This window comes from Lycorma delicatula, chromosome 13 (assembly GCF_047948215.1).
Source record: "Lycorma delicatula isolate Av1 chromosome 13, ASM4794821v1, whole genome shotgun sequence".
NCBI lineage: Eukaryota > Metazoa > Arthropoda > Insecta > Hemiptera > Fulgoridae > Lycorma > Lycorma delicatula.
This window is the reverse complement of record NC_134467.1, coordinates 53,051,515-53,079,257: the sequence shown is the minus strand read 5'-3', so window position 1 is coordinate 53,079,257 and position 27,743 is coordinate 53,051,515. Positions and strand designations below refer to the sequence as shown.

Sequence of the window (27,743 nt, the reverse complement as noted above, 5' to 3'; positions counted from 1 at the left end):
GATCCGTGGTGGTATTTCCATCGTCAGAATATCTTCAAATCTGATTTTGAAGTCATCATGCAGGGCAATTAAATGTTGAACGTATGTCTGAATATCCTCATCAAGGCATTATTCTACCTGTGTCAAGTTTGAAAACTGGGAAAATACGCGCCGACTAATATTTTGCTTCATAAATTTCAATTTTCCAAGAAAAGCTGAAATTACACCCTTTGTTTTTATTAAATTGAGACTGTCCCCTTGTAATTGTAAGTTAATGTCATTAAATGTTTTGAACAAATCTGTCAAATATGCGATGTCAGCTTTCAAAGTGATCAGGTTTGCTTTTAAATCTGAATCTTTACCTTCCAGAAACTCTAAAACTGATTCAAAAACTGAGTAAAATCTTGTTAAACATGCACCTTTCCACAACCAGCGTACTTCAGTATGTAAGAGCAGTCGTTGGAAGTCTTCATCATTTTCATCGCACAATTGGGCAAATAAGCACGTATTCAATGCATTGCTTCTTATCTTGTTAACAAAATTACTTACAAGTTGAAGCGATTGGTGCAATCTATCACTCAGATTTTTCGCTACTAGGTGTTGTCGGTGGATGAAACAGTGAATTGCAGTTACCTCTGGTATAATTCTTTTAAGATGGCTTATAAACCCACGATATCGCCCGACCATGGCAGGAGCTCCATCTGTTGCCACCGAGATGACTTTTGTGAATGGAATTGATTTTTCGTTAAAAAAATCACTTAGGACATTAAATATTGATTCACCTTTAGTGTCCGTCTCCAAAGTTTTCGCGAATAGTAGCTCTTCATGAATTTCTTCATCCATAACAAATCGAACATATGCCAATAATAATGCTTCATTACCAGGTAAAGTTGACTCGTTCAGTCGAATAGAAAAATGAGTTGTTTGCAGATAATTACACAAGAAACTTTCAATATCAGAGCTCATTTCATCAATACGTCGTTGTACAGTGTTGTTACTCAAAGGAATTCTTTTGAGTATGTCAAATGGAGATTTGTGCAGAATAGTTTTTAAAACCTCTTCAACAGCGGGTAAAATTAACTGTTCTCCAATGGTGTGCGGTTTTCCAGATTTCGCTATAAGTAATGAAATATTGTACGATGCCCGCAAGCCATCATCGTTACTTTCAGACGTTGAAGCGAACATACTGTGCACGGTAGGTCTCTTTTCATATTTTTCCTTCAATGTTTGAAAATATTTCAAATCTTTACCTATCTTATCAGGATGCCACCTTCTTAGACGATCTTCGAGCTTCGATGGTTTCATAGAGTCATTGCTCAAAATTTTGCTGCACAAAAGGCATAGGCAATCGCTTGTCTGCCTTTGATGGAAGAAATCCAAATTTTAAATAATCAACACTGTACGGTCGACATTTCTTCTTAGATTCAGCCGTGTTTCGTATCGGTTACCTACCGGTAAATAAAAAAAAAACTTTGTTTTAGTAATCTCAAGGTGGTCTTACTTAACAGGATATGACTATTTTAACAGAATAGGATTAATTAATTATTGCAATGAAATAAAGTACCAGCGGCAAACCGATTCTAATTATTAAAAGCAATAAATCGGTAAGATCCATAATAAAGTTTTATGAAAATGGCTGAACCGATTTTAATGCGATGTAAAACATTTTTTCATTAATTATATTTTGATATATTTCTATAAATTCTATAGAAAAAACTTTTAAATAACCAATATTTTGATATAACAACTCTGCGATTTTAATCATTTATTTATTACTTTGATGCACATTACGAGTATGTAAAGACAGCTACAATTTCATTTACACTCATAGATATCATCCTCATTCATCCTCTGAAGTATTATCTACACGGTAGTTACAGGAGGCTAAACAGGAAAAAGAAAGAAGGTACAATTTATGAAAATATACAACGTGTTACAGAATAAGGGTTACAACCGGTTAATGGTATGTTCAGGATCAGTTTTTAAGTCGATTCCAACAGTTTTTTTTATATATATCTGAAAAAAAATTTAGACCAAAAATTAATAAATCCTTAAACGGAAGAGATTTCTTTTAGGAATAAGCCTCGCCTTTTGTACCTACATATTTTTTTATAATTTGTGCATTTTTTGTTTACTGACGTGTACAATAAATTGTCCAATAAATAAATAAACAATAAATAAAATAAAACTAAGTATAACAAAAAAGCTGGTAAGTACTTAATACTTTTTCCGACACTGGCAAACGCTAGCATCTATTCACTTTATTTTTCTTTTCGAAATTCCGGAAACAAACGAGTAACGTTTATCCTTGGCAATCGTATTTATATTAGTGAAGAATCAAACAAGTTAATGCAAGATTGCTAGCACACACACCACAAGTCGTATTTCGTCCCTTTGCACGTCTGAACAAGCGTTGCGGACGGCGGCGGCGGCGGCACTTTGCAAGTCTCGACACGTTCGTTGTACTGAATATGGATATGCAAGTTTTTACAAGTAACAGTCACTGAGCTTCTCAAAACATTATCTGCCTAGATTGATACGCAAAGTCAAGCCAATATTTTAGTTCTTCACTATCGAAACCAGATGAATTTTCGTGGACCCCCGCTTACAAATTGTGAACCCCCATTTTTTTGTCACGCCAACGTAGACCCCCGTCGAGTCTCCTGTGGACCCCTGGGTGTCCACCTGGACCACTTTGGGAATCAATGATCTGACCCAAATCACTTTTGAATCTATCATCACTTTCAAATGTCTATTAATAATATTTCTGAGAATACCCTATATATACCACTCAGTGAAGTAATACCATCACATAATTAGAATATTATCACATTTTTCCAATACAGATTTAAGTACAGCTCATATAAAAAATTTACAGTTCAAAGCAAACCAGTTTATAGCAAAAATATTTTGAATTTACAGTTCATAGCAAAGCATATTTAAATAATTTGTTGCTGAATTTCAAAAACAAAGTTTTTTATAGTCACCTTTGAAATATTTAAAAATAATGATTATACAATAGCATTTCATAGACTTCATTAAAGAAATGTAAATAAATAGGAATTTAAAAAAAAATAAAAATAAATAATAAGAAATAAAAATAAATTAATAAGAATAAATGGAAAAAATGATAATACCTACCTATTAATAAAATCGACAGCATTATCTCGTTTATTAAATGATTTCCAACGACCGGTAGGAATGTTAAATTTATCCATAAAGCTCTTAGACCATGATTTATCGCTCTCAATACGTGCAGCATCTTTGATAGGTCCAAAACAAGCTATTTTATTCGATTTCAAGGAATCTGCTATCCCAGAAACTAAAGGTGCTTCTGGTCCAACAACAACTAGATCGATACAGTGACTACAGCACCAATCCGATACGATCTAAAATAAACAAAATTAAAAACACATATAATAATACTAGTGAAGATTTCTTTATATGACATTAGCCTATCGATAATCATTAGACTGACAGCACACATACAAGTCAAGAAATATATGTACAAGATAGATTATAATGAATATTTTTAAAAAAATGACACAGTATTTTCAAAATTACATTTTTTTTGTCTTCAGTCATTTGACTGGTTTGATACAGCTCTCTAAGATTCGCTACCTAGTGCTAGTCATTTCATTTAGGTATACCCCCAACATCCTACATCCCTAACAATTTGTTTTACATATTCCAAATGTCGTCTGCTCCACAATTTTTCCCATATAACTGTTCCTCCAATATCAAAGCGACTATTCCAGGATGCCTTAATATGTGGCCTATAAGTCTATCTCTTCTTTTAACTATATTTTTCCAAATGCTTCAATCGTCATCGATTTGTCGCAACACCTCTTCATTTGTCACTTCATCCACCCATCTGATTTTTAACATTCTCCTACAGCACATTTCAAAAGCTTCTAATTTTTTCTTACCAGGTACTCTGATCGTCCAAGCTTCACTTCCATATAAAGCTATGCTCCAAACATATACTTTCAACAATCTTTTCCTGACGTTTAAATTAATTTTTGATGTAAACAAATTATATTTCTGACTGAAGGCTCGTTTCGCCTGTGCTATTCAGCATTTTATATTGTTCCTTTTCTGTCCATCTTTAGTAATTCTACTTCCAAAATAACAAAATTCTTCTACCTCCATAATCTTTTCTCTTTCTATTTTTACATTTAGTGGTCCATCTTCGTTATTTCTACTACATTTCATTACCTTCGTTTTGTTCTTGTTTATTTTCATGCGGTAGTTCTTACGTAGGACTTCATCCATGCTGTTCATTGTTTCTTCTAAATTTTTTTACTCTAAGCAAGAATTACTATATCATCAGCAAATCGTAGCATCTTTATCATTTCACCTTGTACTGTTACTCCGAATCTAAATTGTTCTTTAACATGATTAACTGCTAGACTATGTAAAGATTAAAAAGTAACAGGGATAGGGAACATCCTTGTCGGACTCCCTTTCTTATTACGGCTTCTTTCTTATGTTCTTCAATTATTACTGTTGCAGTTTGGTTCCTGTAAATGTCAGCAATTGTTCTTCTATCTCTGTATTTGAACCCTAATTTTTTTAAAATGCTGAACATTTTAATCCAGGCTACGTTATCGAATGCCTTTTCTAGGTCTACAAATGCCAAGTATGTTGGTTGTTTTTCTTTAATCTTCCTTCTACTATTAATCTGAGTCCTAAAATTGCTTCCCTTGTCCCTATACTTTTCCTGAAACTAAATTGATCTTCTCTTAAACTTCTTCCACTCTTCTCTCAATTCTTCTGTACAGAATTCTAATTAAGATTTTTGATGCATGGCTAGTTAGTCTAATTATTCTGTATTCTTCACATTTATCTGCTCCTGCTTTCTTTGGTATCATGATTATAACACTTTTTTTGAAGTCTGACAGAACTTCCTCTTTTTCGTAAATATTATACATCAGTTTGTATAATCTATCAATCACTTCCTCACCAGCAATTCTACAGGTATTCCGTCTATTGCAGGAGCCTTTCTGGAAAATCTTTTAATGCTCTCTGAAAATTAATGCTCTCATTAAAATCTTTTAATGATCTGAATTTAACTGGTGTTAAATTCAGATCTCAGTATTGTTTCTTTCCTTTCATCCTCTTCAATTTCTTCTTCTATAACACCAGTTTCTAATTCATTTCCTCCGTTTTTTTTTTTTTTGTCTTCAGTCATTTGACTGGTTTGATGCAGCTCTCCAAGATTCCTTATCTAGTGCTAGTCGTTTCATTTCAGTATACCCTCTACATCCTACATCCCCAACAATTTGTTTTACATACTCCAAACGTGGCCTGCCTACACAATTTTTCCCTTCTACCTGTCCTTCCAATATTAAAGCGACTATTCCAGGATGCCTTAGTATGTGGCCTATAAGTCTGTCTCTTCTTTTAACTATATTTTTCCAAATGCTTCTTTCTTCATCTATTTGCCGCAATACCTCTTCATTTGTCACTTTATCCACCCATCTGATTTTTAACATTCTCCTATAGCACCACATTTCAAATGCTTCTAATCTTTTCTTCTCAGATACTCCGATTGTCCAAGTTTCACTTCCATATAAAGCGACACTCCAAACATACACTTTCAAAAATCTTTTCCTGACATTTAAATTAATTTTTGATGTAAACAAATTATATTTCTTACTGAAGGCTCGTTTAGCTTGTGCTATTCGGCATTTTATATCGCTCCTGCTTCGTCCATCTTTAGTAATTTTACTTCCCAAATAACAAAATTCTTCTACCTCCATAATCTTTTCTCCTCCTATTTTCAAATTCAGCGGTCCATCTTTGTTATTTCTACTACATTTCATTACCTCATTTCCTACATTTCATTTCCTCCGTATTACTCTTCAATATATTCCACCCACCTATCGACTTTGCCTTTCATATTATAAATCGGTGTACCATCTTTGTTTAACACATTATTAGATTTTAATTTATGTACCCCAAAATTTTCCTTAACTTTTTCTGTATGCTCCATCTATTTTACCAATGTCCATTTCTCTTTCCACTTCTGAACACTTTTCTTTAATCCATTCTTCTTTCGCTAGTTTGCACTTCCTGTTTATAGCATTTCTTAATTGTCGATAGTTCCTTCTACTTTCTTCATCACTATCATTCTTATATTTTCTACGTTCATCCATCAGCTGCAATATATCGTCTGAAATCCAGGTTTTCTACCAGTTCTCTTTTTTCCACCTAAGTTCGCTTCTGCTGATTTAAGAATTTGCTGTTTAACATTCTCCCATTCTTCTTCTACATTTTCTACCTTATCTTTTTTACTCAGACCTCTCAAGCTTCTCTAAATTCCACCGATTCATCTGATACTTTTTCTTCAGGTTTTTAAACCCTAATCTACATTTCATTAATACTAAATTATGGTCACTATCAATGTCTGTTCCACGGTAAGTTTTGCAGTTAACAAGTTGATTTCTAAATCTTTGCTTAACCATGATATAATCTATCTGATACCTCGCAATATCAACTGGCGTTTTCCATGTGTATATTCTTTTATTATGATTTTTAAAGTGTGTGCTGGCAATTACTAAATTATACTTCGTGCAAACCCTACAAGTCAGTTTTCTCTTTCATTCCTTTTGCCCAGCCCGTATTCACCCACTATATTTCCTTCCTTGCCTTTTCCAATGCTTGCATTCCAATCTCCAATTATTATTAAATTTTCAATTTAATAACATTCCACGCTCCGACTCATAGAATGTTATTTTTTAATTTTCTGGTGACCCCTTCCTTAGTAGTCCCCACCCAGAGATCCGAACGGGGGATATTCCGGAGGTAAACTCCGAGGAAGGTGCCTCAATCTTTGTTAAACGAAAATGCAGAGAGCTACATTTTCTTGGAAAAAAAGCAGCTGTAGTTTTCCATTGCTTTCAGCTGCGCAGTACTCACGAGGATTGAGTGATATTGATATAGCTGTTTAAGTCGTCCTAACCTACACTCATAACTACTGAATGAGCTGCTGCCCTCTTTCAGGGATAATTCGTTAGTCTGACTCTCAACAGATACCTCTCCGTTATGGTTGCACCTTCAGTCCAGCTACTCTGATCACTGAGTAATCAAGCCCCCTCATCATCAGCAAGGTCTCATGATTCATAGAGGGAGCAAAATTATATATTAATAAATTAATTATCAAAACGTTTACAGAAACAACTTAAAAACCAATAATACAGATGAAGCTAATAAAATAATATTAATGAATATAATTTCTTTTAAAATGATGGCATAGCTTCAGAATTAAACAAAATTAAAAATAACATTTAACAATAATATGAATTACAGAGTAAATTATTATTTTTTTAACAATAACAGTATAATCGCATATATGTAAATACATGTAATCTATGGAAAATTTGACACTTTTATTTCACATTACTCTAAAATTTTTTATTAAAAAATTTATTTTTATTAACAATGAAATTACACTACTAAAGTAACAATAAACAGCATTTATTGCACAGAGGATTTGTACTACTACAAATATGCATTTAGATTATTAATCTAAATATATATATATATATATATATTAATCAGTTATTGAAATAAGCAATTATTTGCTAATTACTTGTTAAAATAAAGTTTTTTTTTTAATATTATACTCTCAAAAATGCTATGTTCATACATACATACATACATACATACATACATACATACATACTTTAATAGGAAGATGATATGTATTAAATTTTATGAGAAAATGCTAGAACGTAATTTTTTTTAATTAAGAAAATAAAAATTTTAACTTACCTTAACATTATTTAGATCCAAAAAGATAATTTCAGCTTTATCGAGTGTACAAATTCCTGCGTTACCATTAGCCACAAATAACTTTTTTACCTGTGCAACAAAAAATAAAAAGGGGAAACTGATATCCTTAAAAAAATAAGTGCATTTAATAAATATACAAAGGATTTTGTATAAAAGCCAATTTTCTGCACATATATAAAAGACATCACGGAATATAATGAAGAAAAAATATCAATAATATACTCACCATCATATGTAAAACAACTAGAAAAGAAAAAAAAAATCACAGCAGCATTTACTCTTTCATAATGATCAACTGTAATGAAGTCAATATGTTTACTTAAAATAAATTTTTGTTTTTGATTAAAAATAATTTTTTTATAACTTTTTATCACATACAATCACGAGCAAAATAATTTATAGTAAAAGCTATCACAACACGTTCAGAAAATTATAAAATATCTAAAATAGTACTACTTAAGAAGAGTTAAAATCACTAAAAACTAAATATAGTCATTTATTTATTTCAAAAAAATATCATCAGATTAATTTAAAATAACAAGAATGATGGAGGGTTTCATTAGCCTGTACTGTTTGCATAAAAAAATTCCAAAAAATTTTATAAACACAAATTCTACTTTGATATTATAACAAATTGCATTTTTATAATGATATCATCATATCCAGGGACAGATACATCTTGTATCAAACTCACAACACCTTACATCAATTTCACTTACTTTAACCCGAATCAAATTTTATTGAATTCCAATAAATGACTACTACACAGTAGTACATACTATAAATAAAAGTTATAATGATGTTACCATAATAAGCAAGCTTTTGCTTTAAACTGAACTTCTTCAGAAACAACCATAGGAAGCAGGATGAATGTTTTCTTGTTGTGGGATGGCAAGTAGTATAAATATTTGAATCAAGCTTTAAAAGATGTTTGCTTTTAACGATGTATTTGATTAAACCGGTTTGTTCATTTAAAATTTTATATCTGTGTTTTTGCAAGTTTATATATTTAAAGATGTTTAAGCGTCTAAATTTTTATCGTTAATAAGCATACACGAGATTTTCATGTTGTTAATGATTAATGTTTACATGCGTGCATGTGTATGACTTCACACTATGTAAGACAGTTTATAGAAGTAGATTTGGTATTGCAATGAAACTCTTTTATGTCCTCTTTCTGTCACAAGTATTGTTAAATTGAATTTAACAATTTGAGTAATTTTTTGTCTAATAATATGTTAGATGTGCATATTATTCTAAATGTGATGTACATATATAATGAACAGTGCGGTCATTAATGGTATTAATTTGCTGTTTTTAGACAATACCTGCCACTTTTTTTTTATAAATCTGTAAGAGTTTATTATCTATTAATATTCTGTTGTTCATACCGGTTTCTAAGTATCCTGATACGCTTTTTGTGGCAAGAGGCCAGATCTGGAATACAGTAGGTGCTCAAATATATCGCAGCTAAATTTGTGAAACAGCATTTGACTTGTATCCGAGTGCAATTAAGCGCTATCATAAAACATAACAATATACTGTTTATACTATGCGATGAAATCTATTAAATATTTTGCCGCAAACAAGCAAATTTATTGTTATTCAATTAGATGAGTAAAAGGCCTTTTTGGTTACACAAAATGCCACTGCTATCTGTAAGCTCAGAATTTGCTTGACTTACTTTGCTTCTGAAGGATATTGAACAGTTAAATAATATCGATCAGAATTACATCTACTTTCTGTAAATTTAAGGAAGTTTTATATTTTATTAGCAGTAACAATAATAAAAGTAATAACATTTCATTAAAGAAAGCCAACACATACATGTATTGTATGTATGCTGAATACATCAGCATACATTGTAATGTATAATACATCAGCATACATTGTAATGTATGCTGAATACATCAGCATATCCAAAAAAAAAAAACCACAGAAATGAAATACAAAATAATATCAAACAAAAACATTCCTCATTTATTAAAATATTCTAGTCTGAATGTATTTAAGATCTGGTAGATCGTAACAAACTCAAACATACTTCCATTTAAGATTACACAAAGAGCATAATCAACACAGTTCTGGTTTGAAAGGCTATAATTTAAATTTAAAAACTCAAACCACAGCTTTAAAAATAACTTTATATCCTTAAATGACAGAAAATTGTAATACCAATTTAAGATACATTCCATGTTTTATATTTTATTAGCAGTAACAATAATAAAAGTAATAACATTTCATTAAAGAAAGCCAACACATACATGTATTGTATGTATGCTGAATACATCAGCATACATTGTAATGTATAATACATCAGCATACATTGTAATGTATGCTGAATACATCAGCATATCCAAAAAAAAAAAACCACAGAAATGAAATACAAAATAATATCAAACAAAAACATTCCTCATTTATTAAAATATTCTAGTCTGAATGTATTTAAGATCTGGTAGATCGTAACAAACTCAAACATACTTCCATTTAAGATTACACAAAGAGCATAATCAACACAGTTCTGGTTTGAAAGGCTATAATTTAAATTTAAAAACTCAAACCACAGCTTTAAAAATAACTTTATATCCTTAAATGACAGAAAATTGTAATACCAATTTAAGATACATTCCATGAAAAAGTCCAGTTTTTGCCTTTGTTATTGTACTGTTTTCATTCTTTAATGTTTTTACTCGGTCTCAAAACAAAAAAAATTTTGTAAATTTCTTTCTCACACAGATATATATTTTCACTGTTATACGCAATCTCTATCTGGTATTGACTACATTCAAACCTATATCCCGTTTAAATTTTCTTAGTTACCATTCACGGCAATCTACATGCAGCTTTAAAATCGTAAAAGTTACAATATGATTAGACATTCATCGCTCTTTTCCTTATATCAATCAAAAAATTTCCAGACAGCTCCCATTTGTTTTTTGTTGTCTTTTCCAAACAATAATTTTGGAACATATCTGACAGAAATTGTTTTACATTTAAGATGTTAAATGACAATTTTGTATTATCTGAAGGAATGAGCTATTCAATCCATCGCTTTAAGAAATCCATCGTTGAATTATTTTGTAAGTTTATTGTCAAGAAGTAATCGGCCAGTCTCGGCATAATCTTGATTCATAGAACATGGATGCATAATCATCTCACACTTTATTCATTCATAAAATTATCGCTATATACATTTTCCTTCTTCTTCTTTTGCTGCCAACCACATCAGAAATTTGTGTATCAGATATTTGTTTTTTTTGTATCAGAAATGTGTGTAGCCTTGGTTGGACAAGGCTAAACGCATTTCTGAAACCACCTTTCTGAATAGATTTATCGATGCACACTGAAACCATTAACAAAATTTTTTAATCAGGATGGTCACCTTATTCCTATAGATTTTTTACCATCAATTTCACCCTGCAGTAATTGCAGCATTTCATATTTTGGTGCCTGACATCTAAAAAGTTCTCTGGCTTTCTCTTTTAAATTTTAAATACAAAATTCTTTTCATTTATTATACATTTGAAGATCTATGTCCTATCATTTTACCTTCCATGATGTATTTATAGTCCATCACACCTACATACATATCTGCGATTAGATTCTCTTCATATTGTTTTCCAAAATTCTGTAACGCAAAGCAAAACTGAAAATATATAACGGTATATCAAAGTAATTCTCACGTTTCAATTCAAATTCTTATCGGTGAGTAACAGATTTATTTTCAGGAATGCTGATCTTGGTATTTCTACATGTGTATTAATTTCATCAGTGCAATTACACTCTCGGTTCAGATATTCACACGCGTGTTCAGCGTTTACGTTGTGAATGACTAGTGACTGATATACAGCAAACAATTCTCTGCTTACTACTGTAAATTTTGTTTTCTTAAAGTTTATATTAAGTCCATAAATATTACTACTATTGTTGGCCTTTTCCACCGTGAGCTGCAAACCATTAAAGCTGATATTAATTACAACCTTATCATCAAAAAATGGATGTTATTAATGATTTTTCTATCGGTTATACTACTCCAATTGTTCTTTTACGATGACTTGCTGTAGAGCTGCATCTTAACATAAAAAAAAGATGGACAGAATACATTCCTGCCTAATTCCTGGATATATATAAATTTCACTTGAAACTTTTCCTTCGAAATGGTCTTTACTCTGACTTTCTGATTCCAGTATTAGTTTTGAATTGTGTTTATTGTCCGTTCCTCAGTGCCTTGACATCAAAGTAAAGATATTAAATCAAAGTACTGTATTCCGTCAAAAGCTTTATCGTAGCCATCGAAACAGATATAGGTCGATTAAAAATACATCATTCGATTAAAACATTAATAGCGATTAATGAATTTAATGTATTCTTTATCCCTAGTCCAGGATATTTTTCTGGTATTTCTGCCTGCAGCCAAAATGTTTGATACCCTCTTATTCTGACGATGGAAATACCACCACGGATCATAAATCCATTTGATGAAACGGAAGTGGAGAATGTGATATTACAAGAGGAGCTACTTGAGCTTAGCACTAATGAGGAGCTGAAGGTGAAATTTAAATCTTCAAATCTGATTTTGAAGTCATCATGCAGGGCAATTAAATGTTGAACGTATGTCTGAATATCCTCATCAAGGCATTATTCTACCTGTGTCAAGTTTGAAAACTGGGAAAATACATTTATACAACGTGTTATAGAATAAGAGTTATAATGGAAATGTTATGTTCAGGATCAGTTTTTAAGTCGATTCTAATATTTTGTTTTTATATATCTGAAAAAAAATTTAGACTAAAAATTAATAAATCCTTAAACGGAGACAGTAAAAAGTGGTCGCATTACAATATTGTGATGTAGCGTAGGTAGCATAGCCCCCGTAGCGCGACGTTTCAATATTGTGATTTGACCACTTTTTACTGATTTTTTATTAATTTTTGGTCTAAATTGTTTTTAGATATATAAAAACAAAAAATTAGAATCGACTTAAAAACTGATCCTGAACATAACATTTCCCGGTTGTAACCCTTATTCTGTAACACGTTGTATAAATGTATATAATTATTAGTGAACCACCACAGTCGGGTAAAAAAAATATTACTAATAAAATAGGGACAAAAAGTTCAACCTTTCTCAGCTTTCTGTTCTTTTAGGGAAGTTTCTAATAATGGCTCTGTTCAGTATTTAATTTTTAATACGTACCTACTACACGCAAACATTACAAATATACTTATTACAACATAAATATATCTTTATCGCAGGTGGGTTGGAAGAGATTTCTTTTAGGAATAAGCCTCGCCTTTTGTACCAACGTATTTTTTGTAATTTGTGCATTTTTTGTTTACTGACTTGTATAATAAATTGTCCAATAAATAAATAAACAATAAATAAAATAAAACTAAGTATAACAAAAAAGCTGGTAAGTACTTAATACTTTTTCCGACACTGGCAAACGCTAACATCTATTCACTTTATTTTTCTTTTCGAAATTCCAGAAACAAACGAGTAACGTTTATCCTTGGCAATCGTATTTATATTAGTGAAGAATCAAACAAGTTCATGCAAGATTGCTAGCACACACACCACAAGTCGTATTTCGTCCCTTTGCACGTCTAAACAAGCGTTGCGGACGGCGGCGGCGGCACTTTGCAAGTCTCGACACGTTCGTTGTACTGAATATGGATATGCAAGTTTTTTCAATTAACAGTCGCTGAGCTTCTCAAAACATTATCTGCCTAGATTGATACGCAAGGTCAAGCCAATATTTTAGTTCTTCACTATCGAAACCAGATGAATTTTCGTGGACCCCCGCTTACGAATTGTGAACCCCCATTTTCTTGTCACGCCAACGTAGACCCCCGTCGAGTCTCCCGTGGACCCCTGGGGGTCCACCTGGATCACTTTGGGAATCAATGTACTAAATAAATCTGGTTCTGTTTGCCATTAGAAAGTAATGGTTTTACATAATATTCACCGAGACTTACACAGGCAAAAATATTACAAATAAAAAAGAATACAAAACTCAAAAAGGAACACATAAACTAAGCAACATAAGCTAATAAGCAGCATAAACTTCACATCTGCTAACTGCTCATAAAAACAGCCTATCCTGTAGTGAACAGAGTGAAAGCAACTCACATGTAGAATTGAATTACAGCAGGCCTAGCAAGCTAATATTCTCCAGTATAACTTTGTGAAAAAGGCAACAATACAAAATAATTTTAATCCTACTTTTTCTACTAAGCTGAGCATAAACCAACAGTTACTATTGAAAATTACTGTAACAGAACTTAAACGCTAACAAAACACCTTAACATCCTACACATACACAAAAAATGGTGACATCTTAACACAAAATACTTTGTTAGATCATAACACAATTATGTATTTTACAAATTGTGTCAGGAATGGTAAATTTACTATTACCCAGATGATAAAAAGCAAATTTTCCAGCAATTGCCTGGAAGTATCAATTAAAGCCAAAGACATACCTTGATCAATGTATCATTAAAAAGTAAAAAACAAAAAAGAGAAGAATTACTTATAATCCACAATACATAAAAATAACAATTCATTGGTAATGAAAGTATGTAAATATATAAAGCAACAACATTTTAAATCTCTGAACATATTTAACCACCCAAAGTTAGTTCTATCTAATTGGTACCTATCATTTAAAAACTCAACAGCACAGTAATATTGTTTCTGTAAAAAGAAATCTATAATGAGATTAATTGATCAGAAAATATTTTTGAATGGTCAGTAATTTAACAGAAATAAAGAAGGGTATGGTCCTTTTTCACAGGCCAAAATATTATGCTGCGTAATGCAAAAATAATTGTATTAGTCGATTTGATATAAGCAAAGATTGTAATTTATTAGAAATAAATGACTAATTTTTTTGTCAACATTTTTAATTTACTAAGAATCAGTCTACATAAATCATATTTACCGGCATTAAACAAAGATCTGACATCCCATTTTGTCCTGAAAACTCATTCTGACTTTTCTAAATAGCCCCAAGATGTACATTTTATTTTGGATGAGAATGTATTTAAACATAATAAGTGTTTAACAACAATATCGAGCTTAGCGACCGATTAAAGGACTTTAAAGTGAAAGGTATGAATCCTACTCGCATATTATGTAAAAATTTATAATCTAAAAAGACGCCCACAAACTTGTATTGCAGGCAATATAAATACTACTTTTGTTATTATCGTTACAACATTTCAACAATATAATATAAATAAATGTAAAATTTACCTGCGGTGACTGTGATAATTTCCAACTGATCGCATGTTCTCTTCCTCCGCTACCGAGTAGCAACACATTCATCATGACGTTACGTTACTTCTAAAGCTTCAAAAATAAAATTCAATTATGTTTACATAAACTAGAAGTTTACAAACCATTAAAAAATAAAATACAAATCCCAATAACATATTCAAGTGAACTCTAAACAGATTCCCTAACTGCTTCAAGTCGATTGCTATAAGCGCAGCAACACCAGCCAAATTACTGATGAAAAAACCACAACTCCAAAAGGTTTTCTGGAGGAGCATTTACAAGAATAATTATATATATTTTTTTAAATGTTTAAGTAAGAAGCCTCTATACACAGATTTCATTTGTTCACTACATAGAAACAATGTAGTGTTCTCTTCTGAACATTCGTTTTTCTAGCTGGAACCAAAGATGATATGTACTATTCCTGTACAGGAGTAGTACAAATAATATTCAGCAGGAATATTCAAACTAAATTTCATCTGTCTGTTTATTTAATAAGTTAGGGTATTATTATTTCAACCAATAATTAACTAATATTCCGATGAAATGTTTACAAAATTGCTATAAGTTCTTTTTATTGCATTATTTCTCTGTACTGTACTAGCTAAATTTTTTTTTTATTACGTTACAAGATGTAGAAATAATAATAACAACAATAAAATAGTTTTTTATTTTCCCAAAAACAAAACATAATATAAATAAGAAATAAGCATCAGCAATGAAATATAAATAAGAAACTCTCCTAACCGTGAAAAAAAAATTATATACCACACCAGGACATGATCACCTTGGTCATCAGTCTGGATAGCAGCAAAAACTGTACATCAAAAATTAAAATAAAATCACTAACTGTATAAATTACATAAAAAAGAGAGAAAAAACTTCTTTTAATAATTACATTTAACTATAATCATTATAGTTAATGAATAGTTCCCTATTCTTCATCCCCTCCTTTACATAACTCACCAATTCAGTCCTCCATTCAAGACCCTACAATTTCATCCACATCTAGGACTACACCTATATAACCACTTCTTTCTTATGTCCCTTAAAACCAAACAGCTCCCCAGAAAATCTATTACATTTTCCGCTTCTCGATAATAACACAATGAACTGAGATGCTGTACCCTTTCCCTTCCAGGCCAGCACCAAGCTTGTAGCCTTAAATATAACATCCGTGAAACACCACCCGCATTCATCACCTTCCTACTCGTTATCCTCCAGATTTATATTACGTTCCTTATAAAATAAATGAAATTCTGAATACCCACATTCTATAATTATCCTTATTAATTTTCTTTAAAATGCCGAAAAGTCTTCCCCGCTCATCAAAATCAACCTGACTGACAACTATACTTCACAGCAAACATTATTTGATTCTCAACAATAGCCTCCAAGACCCACCACATACACCTAGACTCCTGTATCCTTAAGTGTTGAATGATATACTTAAAATGTTTCTTTAAGCTTTTAATAAACAATAAATTTAATTTAATTTTTAAATATATAATTAGACATAGAATACAACAACGCAAAACTTTTTTTAACAAAAGATCCTTTTACCGATTTCTCAATCGCTTCACTCAGATTGTATTCCAAATCTCAATCTAAGAAATCACAGGTGGCTTCAAAGTTGTATTTCTTGCCAGAGAGAGGTACGTTCCATAAAATGATTCCAAGTGGAATCGTGGATAAATGTACAGACCGAAACATTTTTTTAAATGCTTACAGGTTACTTTGTGATTTTAATCGTAATTAATTTTAAGTTAATTGTAAAGTCCATCAGATTTTCAAATTTAAAGGGTAATGGAAGAGGAAGACCAAATATGCCACTGACACAACTGAGTTTTATAAAGATCTTCAACATAATGTTTAGACAGACATCTTCAAGATGTCTTTTATAGACATGAAAACTTTTTTTATTTTCATAATTTGAAGGCAGGAAATAATTAATTTCAATTTTAATTAAATGTAAATGAATTGAATCAACAAGTAAGTCCCTAATTTCTTTGACTAATAAGGATTTTGCGTCCATGAAAAATTACATAGTTAGCAAATTAAGTCTGAATATCATAAACATTACTTTTCTTATTAACAAAAGAGCTTAAGGTACATGAAAAGTATTTTTGGTGGGTAACCCAGCTCAAACTTTCTATAACGTTTTTACTAACTCCCAAAAAATATGACGCTTCGAATACAAAATTAAATATCGTATGATTTCAGTTTTAATTACCACTGGAGACTCTAGAAGGAATTGGAAAATTTACTGCTTGAACGTTATGCTTTCAATTTTTTTAAAGCAAAAAAAAAATTTTTTTAGAGCCCAATTTTAAAAAGTATGGTTCCAATAATAAAATTTTTGTTAACTGAAGTGATATAAACTGTTTGGAGGACAAGAACCAAATGATTTCGTTCATTTTTTTTTAAGTAAAACACATCTTGATAAACAATGGTCATAATATCATGCTGCTTCTAATTTTTGTTAATTTAGAGGGATTGGGGAATAATGACTCGTGGAAGATAAGGGAACCCTAAACTCTTGAATATCATCATGTATTTTAATATTTCTTTTAATCTTTCATTTTTAATGGTTCTGAAACAGAATAGTCTATATACTATGGTTTATTTATAAAGAATGCTAAGAGGCCAGAGATCCTTGGGGGCAAAGGATTCATAACCTCTAGGACACCACTGTTTTTCTGAAGTTAAAAAAATGGATTCAGTGTTACAATATTAAAATTTTTGTTAGTCCAAGGTGTAAGAACATGCTAATTTTAGGGGCAAGAAGGGCTGAACCTCTTTTTCCCTTATATATTTGATCTTTTTTCCTGAAAATCAGAACACATTTTGAAAAATATCAAATATTACAATACGGTTTTGTCAATTTGGAAGAATGGGGGACAGACATCAATGGAAGAAAAGTAGCAATGTTCTCCTTTAACAAGTTTTTCTGAAAGTAGAACATATGTTAAAAAAAATACACATCATAATAATTAAATTTTTTATAATAATAGGGTTGGAGTGGAATTACAGGGATGTTTTCAATTATATTGATGGTATGCTTTTGGTCTGTAGATCAGGTTATAAAGTTTAGATCTGTGATAAATGGTTTTCACACGATCAGACTACATTTTGTTTTTATATTTATTATCATATTGCAATGCAGGGGAAACAGAGTGAAATCAGAGGGTTATGTAATCGCTATATACGCTATGACATTAGGGAAGGAGCAATTTTTAAAATGGTTCAGTTATTTTTCATATTGATATCATGGTTCTCAAGATTAATCCACCCAAATTCTGTATCTAATATATAATTGTGTACAACAGAATAAAGTAATCTCATCAATTCTGATTAATCTAACAGAGCAATGAGAACAAAATGTTCAGTTTTAAATGAATTAAAACACCGTACCATTTTGTTTCGAGTTTTTATATCATTTTTTAAAAAAAACTCTATTTTTCATTTCTACCACCAGAGTTTAATAGCATAATTTATGATTGAACAGCAAACATTTTTTTAAGCTATAAGTAATATAATTTACATTGTATTTATAAGATCCCTTATGCTGCTTTTACAATTTTCAATACACAATGTCTATGATCTAACAAGTTACCAATTATGTTATACTATTTACTGTGATTAAAAACAACATTAAATAAAACACACTTTGATGAACTTGAGCTAGGTACTACTGTACAACCAGCAGATAATTTGGTGAAATCATAAGATTAGAAATTACAATTACACTATATTTAACAGACTTATTTCAAACATATCAAAAATTTGTACTAAATTGTCTATAACAGGTTTAAAAAACAATTTATTTTTCCGAACGTCAGAATTAAATTTAATACCAACCACTTATCAACTGAAAGAAGATGAAATTCACATTTAAAATCTCTTTAGTCCTCCCAATAAAATGCTTAATCCTAAATGTATTAATTTGCTAATCATTATGAATATTTAACACATTTTGTTTATCTCTTAAGTTATGTTCTATCAAAATTAATACCAAAGGTAAAATTTAACTTATAAAAACTTCTAAAATGTCATCGATGTTCTTGGGTTTTCATAACGGATACTGAAGTTCAACCATAAAACACTAATTTTAAAGTTAATAACCTGACCGGTTGTTATTGTTTTTAACATTTATATTATATAATTTTCATTACAAAATCAATATTATTAGTATTATGTAAGGGTGTCAACGTAATTTTAATTTCAGCGATTATGCGTTAACAATCCTTATCATTTTAAAACAGAATCGACGAAATTTTGAATCTTAATTATGCCTTCCTAGTAATTTCATACTAATCTTCAAAATACATACAAATATACAAAAAATAATGAATACCTTATAAATGAAAAGTTTTACGTAACCTCGAACGACTTATGGGCGCTCGCTAGTTTGACATGTTAAGGCGGTAAGTAAAAAGGATTGGTAGATCAAACAAGTACCGTAACATTTACAACTCTTGAATGGTGTATATCTACGAATACACCATTGCCTATTTTTTTCAGGATGTTTTTCTGTTTTAAAAACCCCAGTAGAAATAAATAATAATTTTGGGAGGAGAGATTTATTTCTATTTAAAATACAAACACATCATGATTACTGTATAGATTAACGTTTCTATGCATTTATACTCGGTCTGCGGCAGAAAAAATTTGCCATTTCTTTAGACAAAATTGAATTGCAGATTTTTAATATTTATAAAAATATAAAAGCCCGAATAATATTTTGGCCAGAAATTAGATTTCTTAGTGTCTCAGGAAAGTCTGTCTTTGGTAAAGTTGATATATCACCCATCTACAAGCGTAGTAGTTAAAAAAAATAAGATTTTCTCACAGATATCGAAATAATTCATATTAGTTTTTTATGAGCGTATTAACTGCTTAGATAACGTAATGTAACACTAAACAATCAGAGGGTTTGCCTACAACCAGCTGTACTTGATCAGCGGAAAAATAAAAAACTGCATTCTTTTTTTATTGAACACCATATTTTTATTTTAAATTAAATAACTATTAATTTTTATCGATTAGGTTGACGTATCTATTAAGGAAACAAATTAACATAAATAAGCCTATTATAACTCTTTACATTGTAAAATGAATACGTTTTCCATGTTTTTTAACATTTTCATTTCAGTAAACATAACATGCAGTTTAGAAACTATCGTAACCACAAACTGATAAAATTCGTGATATGAATTTCGAACGTCATGTTGGTTAACGTGATAAACACATATGATCTCGTACTTCGATTCATTTAAGTTTAGAATCGATAAAGTTTATGTTTTGATTTAAAGTATGATTTGAAGTTTAATTTAATTTTTTTTTTTAATTGTTCATGGGTTAAACAGACATCTGTCATTTATTAAACGTAGGCTGTGTTGAGTTACCTTAAAAGTTGTGCTATTTAAAATGGAAGGTAGGTAATAGGTTAGTTATTTTCGTTAAACAGTCTGTAAATTAAATGTTTAGTTTAAAAGTTAAGGTTTATCACAGCTAATATAAGCTGCGTGAATTTATCAGATAATGTAATGTACAGGATAAGTATAGCGCTACTAAAACCGGACATTGATTACCATATTTATATTCAGAGTTGTCAAAAGCGAATAATTATGTTTTATCGCAGTTTTATTAATGGTAATTTGTGGACTTATTTTTTGCAAATGCGTTTACACTGTTAATAGCTAGGGTTTGTATTATCGTTGTTGCGAATACTTTTATATGTATATACTCTGTGGAAGCGTGATGCAAGTTGGCTTGGTTTCAAGGTGAAGATTCTTAACCTTGCTCGTTTGTTTAGTTATTTACCAGCTCTGTTATGTGCAACACCTCCGTGACCAGTATGTATCCAGCCATACATTAACTTTTTTTGTGCTTTATTTACTAAAAAGTGCAACTGAACAGCAATAAAACTGATGAAACGCAAAAAATATTGTTTTTTATATAACATATTTTATTAAATAATAATTAAATAAATATTTAATTCCTATTATTTACGTTTTAATAGACACCATTGCGTAAAATCCAATTTTTTAATTACGGGTTATGAATGGTTTTATGTTTAAAAAATATTACTTTTCCAAGTTTTGTAATAAAATGCTTGTTGGAAAGAAGGCCAATCAATGCCTTATACCAACAGTTACATTCTAAAGATAGTCGATTAGACAGAATTGTTTTGTCAGGGATTTCATCATAGGTAATTAACAAAAATATTTTTAAATTCTGAAACGTGCTGTTAAATGAGAAATAAATACATAATGTGTTTTATGAAGGCAGTTTTATTAATAGTAAAGTGTATATATGAAAAATGTTTACGGATTTTATATTTAATCTCTACTATTAGATAAGTTTGAAGATGTCCATGCCATGATCCTAGTGAAAAGAATATAAGCAGTACTCAATTTAACAGCATACTTCAGAGATGTATTTGAAAAGACCCTCATCTTATGCGGGGTAGCTAAATTAATGTAGAAACTTAAATAATGTCGTTATTGTTTTCTTTATGTTTTTTAATTAATTCAAAATTTTACCAATAAATGTGATAAATTAGATGAAATATTTGCATGTTTATATATTATCTTTTCGGTTTATTTAACTTTTCATACGTGTTTTTATTTTTAAATTCCCAGGATAATTTCAGAAAAAAAAATAGTTTTCTGTCAGGTCCCTGCACCAATCCAGATTTAAATCTGGTCTCTTAGGATTTTCTCATTCAAGCAAATAGATTTTAGCTACAATTAAAAGTCATTTCCATCATCTCAAAATTGTTAGGTATTAATAATTTTCTTATAACTCTATTGAACTGTGATTTTGTGACAAAAACAGAAGTAGAAGAATTATAAAGTTAAAACTATTTTATACAAGCGGGTAATATTATTGTATATAAAATAATATAGTACTACTTAAACCAAGAAAATGTATGAAAACACTTCATTCAACACCAATACTGTTCTATGTATAGTGCCAAAATTTAATTTTCAAAAGATCGGGTAGAAAGTTACAAATTCTAGCCTGTAGATAAGTAAAGTTTATTAATGAAAAGCTCAAGTGAAAAATTGTCCCTGTTCTCTAGTTGTATAGCTTTTACGGGCTAGGACTACAATTCCACCCAAATTGCCACTTAGTTTGTAAAAAATGAAGGAGTATTTTTCTAGGATATTAATATCTGAATGGAAAAGTCCTGGGTGTATAAACAATGTAATGCGATTACCCTAATGAATACATTTTTTAACTTATAATAGTTGTTATATGGTGAAAAAAATGGTGTACTTCCCGAAAATGACACCATGTTTAAGCATACATGGAACATATGAATGATACAGCTGAACAAGAATCCTCTTGTAGTTTTTCCGTGTATAATTTTTTTCATTTTTGTTAAAGAGTATTGTGTCGCCATCAATGTAAAATAGCGGCACAGTAATACAGAAGCCTATCATCGACCGGTAAGCTACATGTGTTTTTTAAGACATTATACATTTATTGTTCATACATGAAGTTCAGATTGTAAAAAAACTGTTGGCTCATCAAATTCAAAAGAACTAGTTTGTGAAAAATTTGACTAGGTAATTTGTGTTATCGATATGTTAACTGTAGACTTGCGTAGGTAGTATATCAAGTACTTTTCTGTGCTGAAATTTGCAAAAACTGTGTGCCGTATCATTAGCACATATTTTTTATTACCCTTAAATTTTCAAGTACTGGGATTTTTAATAAATATAAACACAGATCAGTATTTTCATGCAGCAGGGTTGACCCATCGCTGTTTGTTCCGGTTACTGTAAAGTTCACACGTCATACTTTGCCTTTCACCATCCAAGCATAGAGTTCATGACTTTGATAGGCACACATTAAAGAGCACTCGGCTGTACGGATGTATGGTTCGTCTGAGCAGATAAGTCGATATTACACTGTCTATATAAAAAAAAATGGATATGTGGTTTTTATCGAGGAATAGATAAAATTATACAAATCGTTTTCACATTTCCAGTAGATTAAATCAAAGGAATATTCTAAAAGAGTTTGAAAAATGAGGTTTTACAAAAGTTAGTGATATTTTGTGAAACGCATTTCTTAGAGGTAGATGTTAAGCTCATAAAAATTAAAATTTAAAATATTAGAAACGGTTTAGGAAAAAACTGCCAAAAGTGCTTGCAAGTAAAAAAACTGGGTTGTTTACATAATCTTGTTTACCGAGGGCTTTAACACCTGCTGCAGGGCAAATGACTTGGTTATGAGCCAATTTTTGGATTTCAGCTACCCCGGTGAAATGAGGTAGTACTGAAATTTTTAGGACTTTAATTAAGGGGCACAATTAGTGTTTTCTTATGGTTTTTGACCTGAAAATTGAATGAAATAGGGTTCCGAACCATATCTGCAGTAGTTTTTGATAAATTTGTGGTGAAAATCAGTAAATTGGGGTAAGAAACCGTTTTTTTATGTTTGACGTATAATGACTTAAGCGGGTAGTAAACACATAATACTTAACAAATACTTACAGAGCGCTTACTTCTAAACAAATTGGTGTAAGATAAGATGAATAAAACGAAGAAAACTTGGAATTTTATTTAGAAACGGTACACTAGACCAAAACGCATTATAAGTACCGGTTTATATTAAATGTTAAAAATGAGCCCATTTTCAACACATTTCTTGGCACGCTTCTGCTTCCGTTACCTTTTTTAGTTCTTCAGGGCTGTTCTTAAGTTACTCAGCCGTTATGCGGAGAATTAATTCCTCACGAGAATGTATTTTTGTCCTGGATACAATATTTTAAGACCGTCCCCAGACGCAAGAATATAAAGGTGTTGTTATATCAGGCGATCTTGGTGGCCAGGAACGTGGACCTCCACGACCGATCCATTTCTCAGGAAAATGATTTAATTGAATGAAAACGGTACGAGAGAAGCGGGGAGGCCGATCGTGTTGGAAGTATACTTTGCGTCTCGAAGCTAGAAGAACATTTTCAAACAGCCGCGGCAATTGTTGAAGAAAGTGCAAGTAGACTTCGGCATTTAAGCCGCTAGGTAATATGAACGATCCAAACTGCCGATTGTGAAGAAGGCCGCACCATACATTTACTCTAAATCGGTGTTGAAAATTGTCTTCCACCGTTTCATGAGGATTTACTTCTGCCGATGTTTGCTCATCGCGTAAGTTGACGCCATCTCGAATGGTATTTGCCTCGTCGGTAAACAAAGCATACTTGCAGTGTTGTCGAATTGTATTCCGCCAATTCCAGAACTTGAAGCAAAACGGACCATCTCCTGGTTGTAGTTGTTGAACCGGCTCATTATGATAAGGATGAAACTTGTTTTTTACTTCCTTGTACCAAATGAAAGAAATATTGCGATGACGATAAATTTCGGTTTTCAGATTTCAACGGAAGTATCCATTTTTACTAGTTTCGGCGTGACGTCTGTACGTATGCATGTATCTCTCATAACTCAAAACCGATTAGCCGTATGATGTTGACATTTTGGATTTAGGACTGTTGTAACATCTAATTGTACAACTCCCGTTTTGATTACAATCAACTGAACCAAAAAAGAACAAAGTCCAAAAAAAACTGGAACTTGGACTTTTTCTTAACTGCAGTAATAAGCCCTCATTGAAGGCTTTTGAACGATATTATCGTAAGCGGTTCCAGAGTTATAGCCAAATTAAATTTTAATTAATGAAATATTTGGATCGTAGAAGGGGAAGACTCGTCGGTTCGAATCAGACTTCATCTCCTTTTTTTTTTAAATTTAAATTTGTTGATTTATTAATAATTATTAACCTCCGATTGTAAAAAACCGTTTACGATAAATAATAATTCAATAATAACCGTAAAAAAAATATCGGAAGATATTAATGAAATAAAATTTTGTGTACCTTTCATTTAAAAATATGTCTAGATGTAATTTTATAGGCGTACAAGGAAGACGTGCAAACGTTGACGTTCAAACTAAACTTCACAGAAAAAAACCTTCGCTTACGACAGCGCAGTCTACAGTTCCCGATATACTTAATTTATCATAAAGAACGATTTAAACGTTAATACAGTCCGCATTTTCGATCGGCTGTTATTTATTGCAGACTTTGAAATAATAATTTTTCAAATAATTTATTATTGTATTTCTGTCATCGATAAAAAGTAATTTTTATTTTACATTCGTGTAGTTTCCACTTTTTTAAATTAAAAAAAAAAAACAATTTAAACGGCAATTTTTAACAGAAAGTTTTGTTTTTACAAATTTTTAACGTCACAATAAAAGAATTTGTTTTTTTTTACATTAAATAAGTACTTTTCTTACAAATATAATAATGTACCGTTTATAAATAAAATTGGAATTTTTCTAATTTTTCTTTGTCTTGCAACTTTATCTTGCACCATTTTGTTCATAATTAAATCCTCTACAATCTTTCTTTAAATGTGTTAGGTGTTTATTACCCGTTTAACAAAGTTATTGTACGTCAAACTTCCAGTTAAGCCTCCGGCAATTACCGTTCATATAATACTTCAGAGGATGATATTGTATGTATGAATGTAAATGTGTAGTCTTGTACGGTCTCAGTTCGACCGTTCGTGAGATGTGTGGTTAATTGAAACCCGACCGCCAAAGAACACCGCTATCCACGATCTTTATGCAAATCCGTGTAAAAATAACTGAATTTACTAGGACTTGAAAACTGGAACACTTGACTTCCAAATCGCCTGAGTTTGGAAGATTTATCAAAAACTACCCAGAGACGGTTCGGGGACCTATTTTATTCGGGTTTTCAGATCAAAAACCATAAGAAACATTAAAAATAAAAAAATAATAATACAATAAAATCGAAGTCGTACCGAAATTTTTAGAACGTTCTAAAAATTTTTAGGTATTTGGATGAATTCATTTCACTTGGATAGCTGAAATCCTAGCGAAATCTTTAGTAGCCGTAATTCGCAAACGAAGCATTTTAGGGCATATATTTATATGAACTTTATACGTTATTTTCACGAGTAGAATAGGTTATGAATGTCCCGGGAGAACTTCTTGATAGTTTTTTGTACGTGTATGTAAGCATCTGTATGACGGAGTTTTTAAAAAAATTAAAGTAAGCTGTAATTACTTTAAAATGTTTTCATCGACTGTGTCGGTGGTGAACACAACGGGGTTTGCGATTGTCGGTCTTTGTGTGTCGTAAGAGCCGGTAGGTTACGATAAAAGTTTTTAATTCGATGTAGATTAATAATGTTAAGTGTACGTACCTTTTTATATGTATGAAATAACACTTTTATCACTTATGAATTTATGTTGGACGGTGAGCGTTTCTCGTGATATAATAAAAATATCACACACGTTTATTTAAATCCGCTTATTAACATACACATATTTTTAATTGACAGAACGTTACAATTAAATGTCGACTTTCAGATACCGTAAAATTAGTCTGTTATTGCCCTATTTACGCGGATAACTGATGTAACTGCTAACAAATATGTATTTTAAACAGTCGTTGCATGCATTATTATTATTAATTATGATGATTCTTGATGTCGTTATTGTTTTATTAACGTGTATTTCTTAATCGTTCTTACGATACCGATAATAAAATTTACGTTATTGTTTTTATTAGATTTTGTTCAAAGGTCGGTTTTTAATTTTGTTGAACTCTTCAAGCGTAAAAAACAGATACCATATTTTGTTATCGCTATTAAAAAAAATGTAAGTAGTAATAATTATTTATTACTGTACGCTAAAACAGCCTTTATATTTTGTCGATTTAGATACGCACACACAATTAAAAAGAGAAACAGAGGATCGATCGTTGAAGGAGATCGAGTAGATTTTCATGTAAATCGAAGCAAGCAGACATTGTTCGCTAACTCCTTAAAGCGTAACCGTTTTTTACGTATTTATTCTTTAGCATGAAAAACAAAGCGAATAACCAAATAAATAGTACATTTCAATAGCTAAACGATCATCGATTAACGTACTAAAATGAATAAACATAAAAATGTCAATTTTGTGAGTTCGTCTCCGAACTCGTTTTTCATTCGTTTTATAACGAAGCGAAATTTATCTTACTCGTACTTTTTTTGCCTCCGTCCGTGCCTACTCTCTTTCTCGGGTTTTAGTCGAAGTCTGATATAGACAACGTAAATTTTACGTCCATATTTCCCCCGTTTTTTTTTAAGGTGAGGTTAGGCGAAAGACATTCGGCAGTATATTTATCACCACTGGATGCCCTTTTTGACGCTGTCCTACTAGGTTAATGAACTCTAAAGACCGGGATTTGAACCCTTAACTTCCAGAGTGAAAGAATTACACTTTACCATTGAGATCGGTGTAAATTTCACTTTATTATTATAAGAAACAAAAACTTCTTGCGCAGTTCTTGAAAAGAACTCCGCACATAAAGAAACATCAACATTCCCAATTGCTGCGTCGTAAGGAACCACGCTTCTAACATTTTTCCTGTTTTAGCCTCCGGAAATCACCGTCAGGTATTACTTCAGATATGTGTGAATCTAAATGAAGTGCGGTCTTGTACGGTCTCAGGTCGACCGTTTCTGAGATGTGTGCCGCACATCTCTGGGTTTCGATTAACCGATCGAAACCCAAATACCAAAGAAAACCGGTATGCACGATCTAGTATTCAAATCCGTAAAAACGTAACCGCCTTTACTAGGATTT

At 31.1% G+C, this 27,743-nt stretch overlaps 2 protein-coding genes across 5 annotated transcripts in view; one reads left to right on the top strand and one right to left on the bottom strand.

Annotated features, from left to right (window-relative positions):
* Gart (trifunctional purine biosynthetic protein adenosine-3 Gart) overlaps positions 1-26,588 on the bottom strand; it is a 61,165-nt gene extending 34,577 nt beyond the window's left edge. The window contains exons 1-4 of one of the 2 annotated variants that reach the window (XM_075381443.1): positions 26,315-26,588; positions 15,040-15,135; positions 7,759-7,848; positions 3,121-3,368 (exon numbers count right to left, since the gene is read on the bottom strand). In XM_075381443.1, coding sequence (XP_075237558.1) covers positions 3,121-3,368; positions 7,759-7,848; positions 15,040-15,114 — 413 coding nt within the window. In that variant the 5' untranslated portion in view covers positions 15,115-15,135; positions 26,315-26,588. Of the gene's footprint in view, positions 1-3,120; positions 3,369-7,758; positions 7,849-15,039; positions 15,136-19,420; positions 19,492-26,314 lie in introns of those variants that run through there. The other variant, XM_075381444.1, reaches the window with a different exon arrangement.
* fal (SAM and HD domain containing deoxynucleoside triphosphate triphosphohydrolase falten) overlaps positions 20,315-27,743 on the top strand; it is a 100,061-nt gene continuing 92,632 nt past the window's right edge. Inside the window, exon 1 of one of the 3 annotated variants that reach the window (XM_075381446.1) lies at positions 20,315-20,500. In XM_075381446.1, the coding sequence (XP_075237561.1) occupies positions 20,494-20,500 (7 nt within the window). In that variant the 5' untranslated portion in view covers positions 20,315-20,493. Of the gene's footprint in view, positions 20,501-20,796; positions 20,922-22,464; positions 22,524-27,743 lie in introns of those variants that run through there. The other 2 variants (XM_075381445.1, XM_075381447.1) reach the window with 2 other exon arrangements.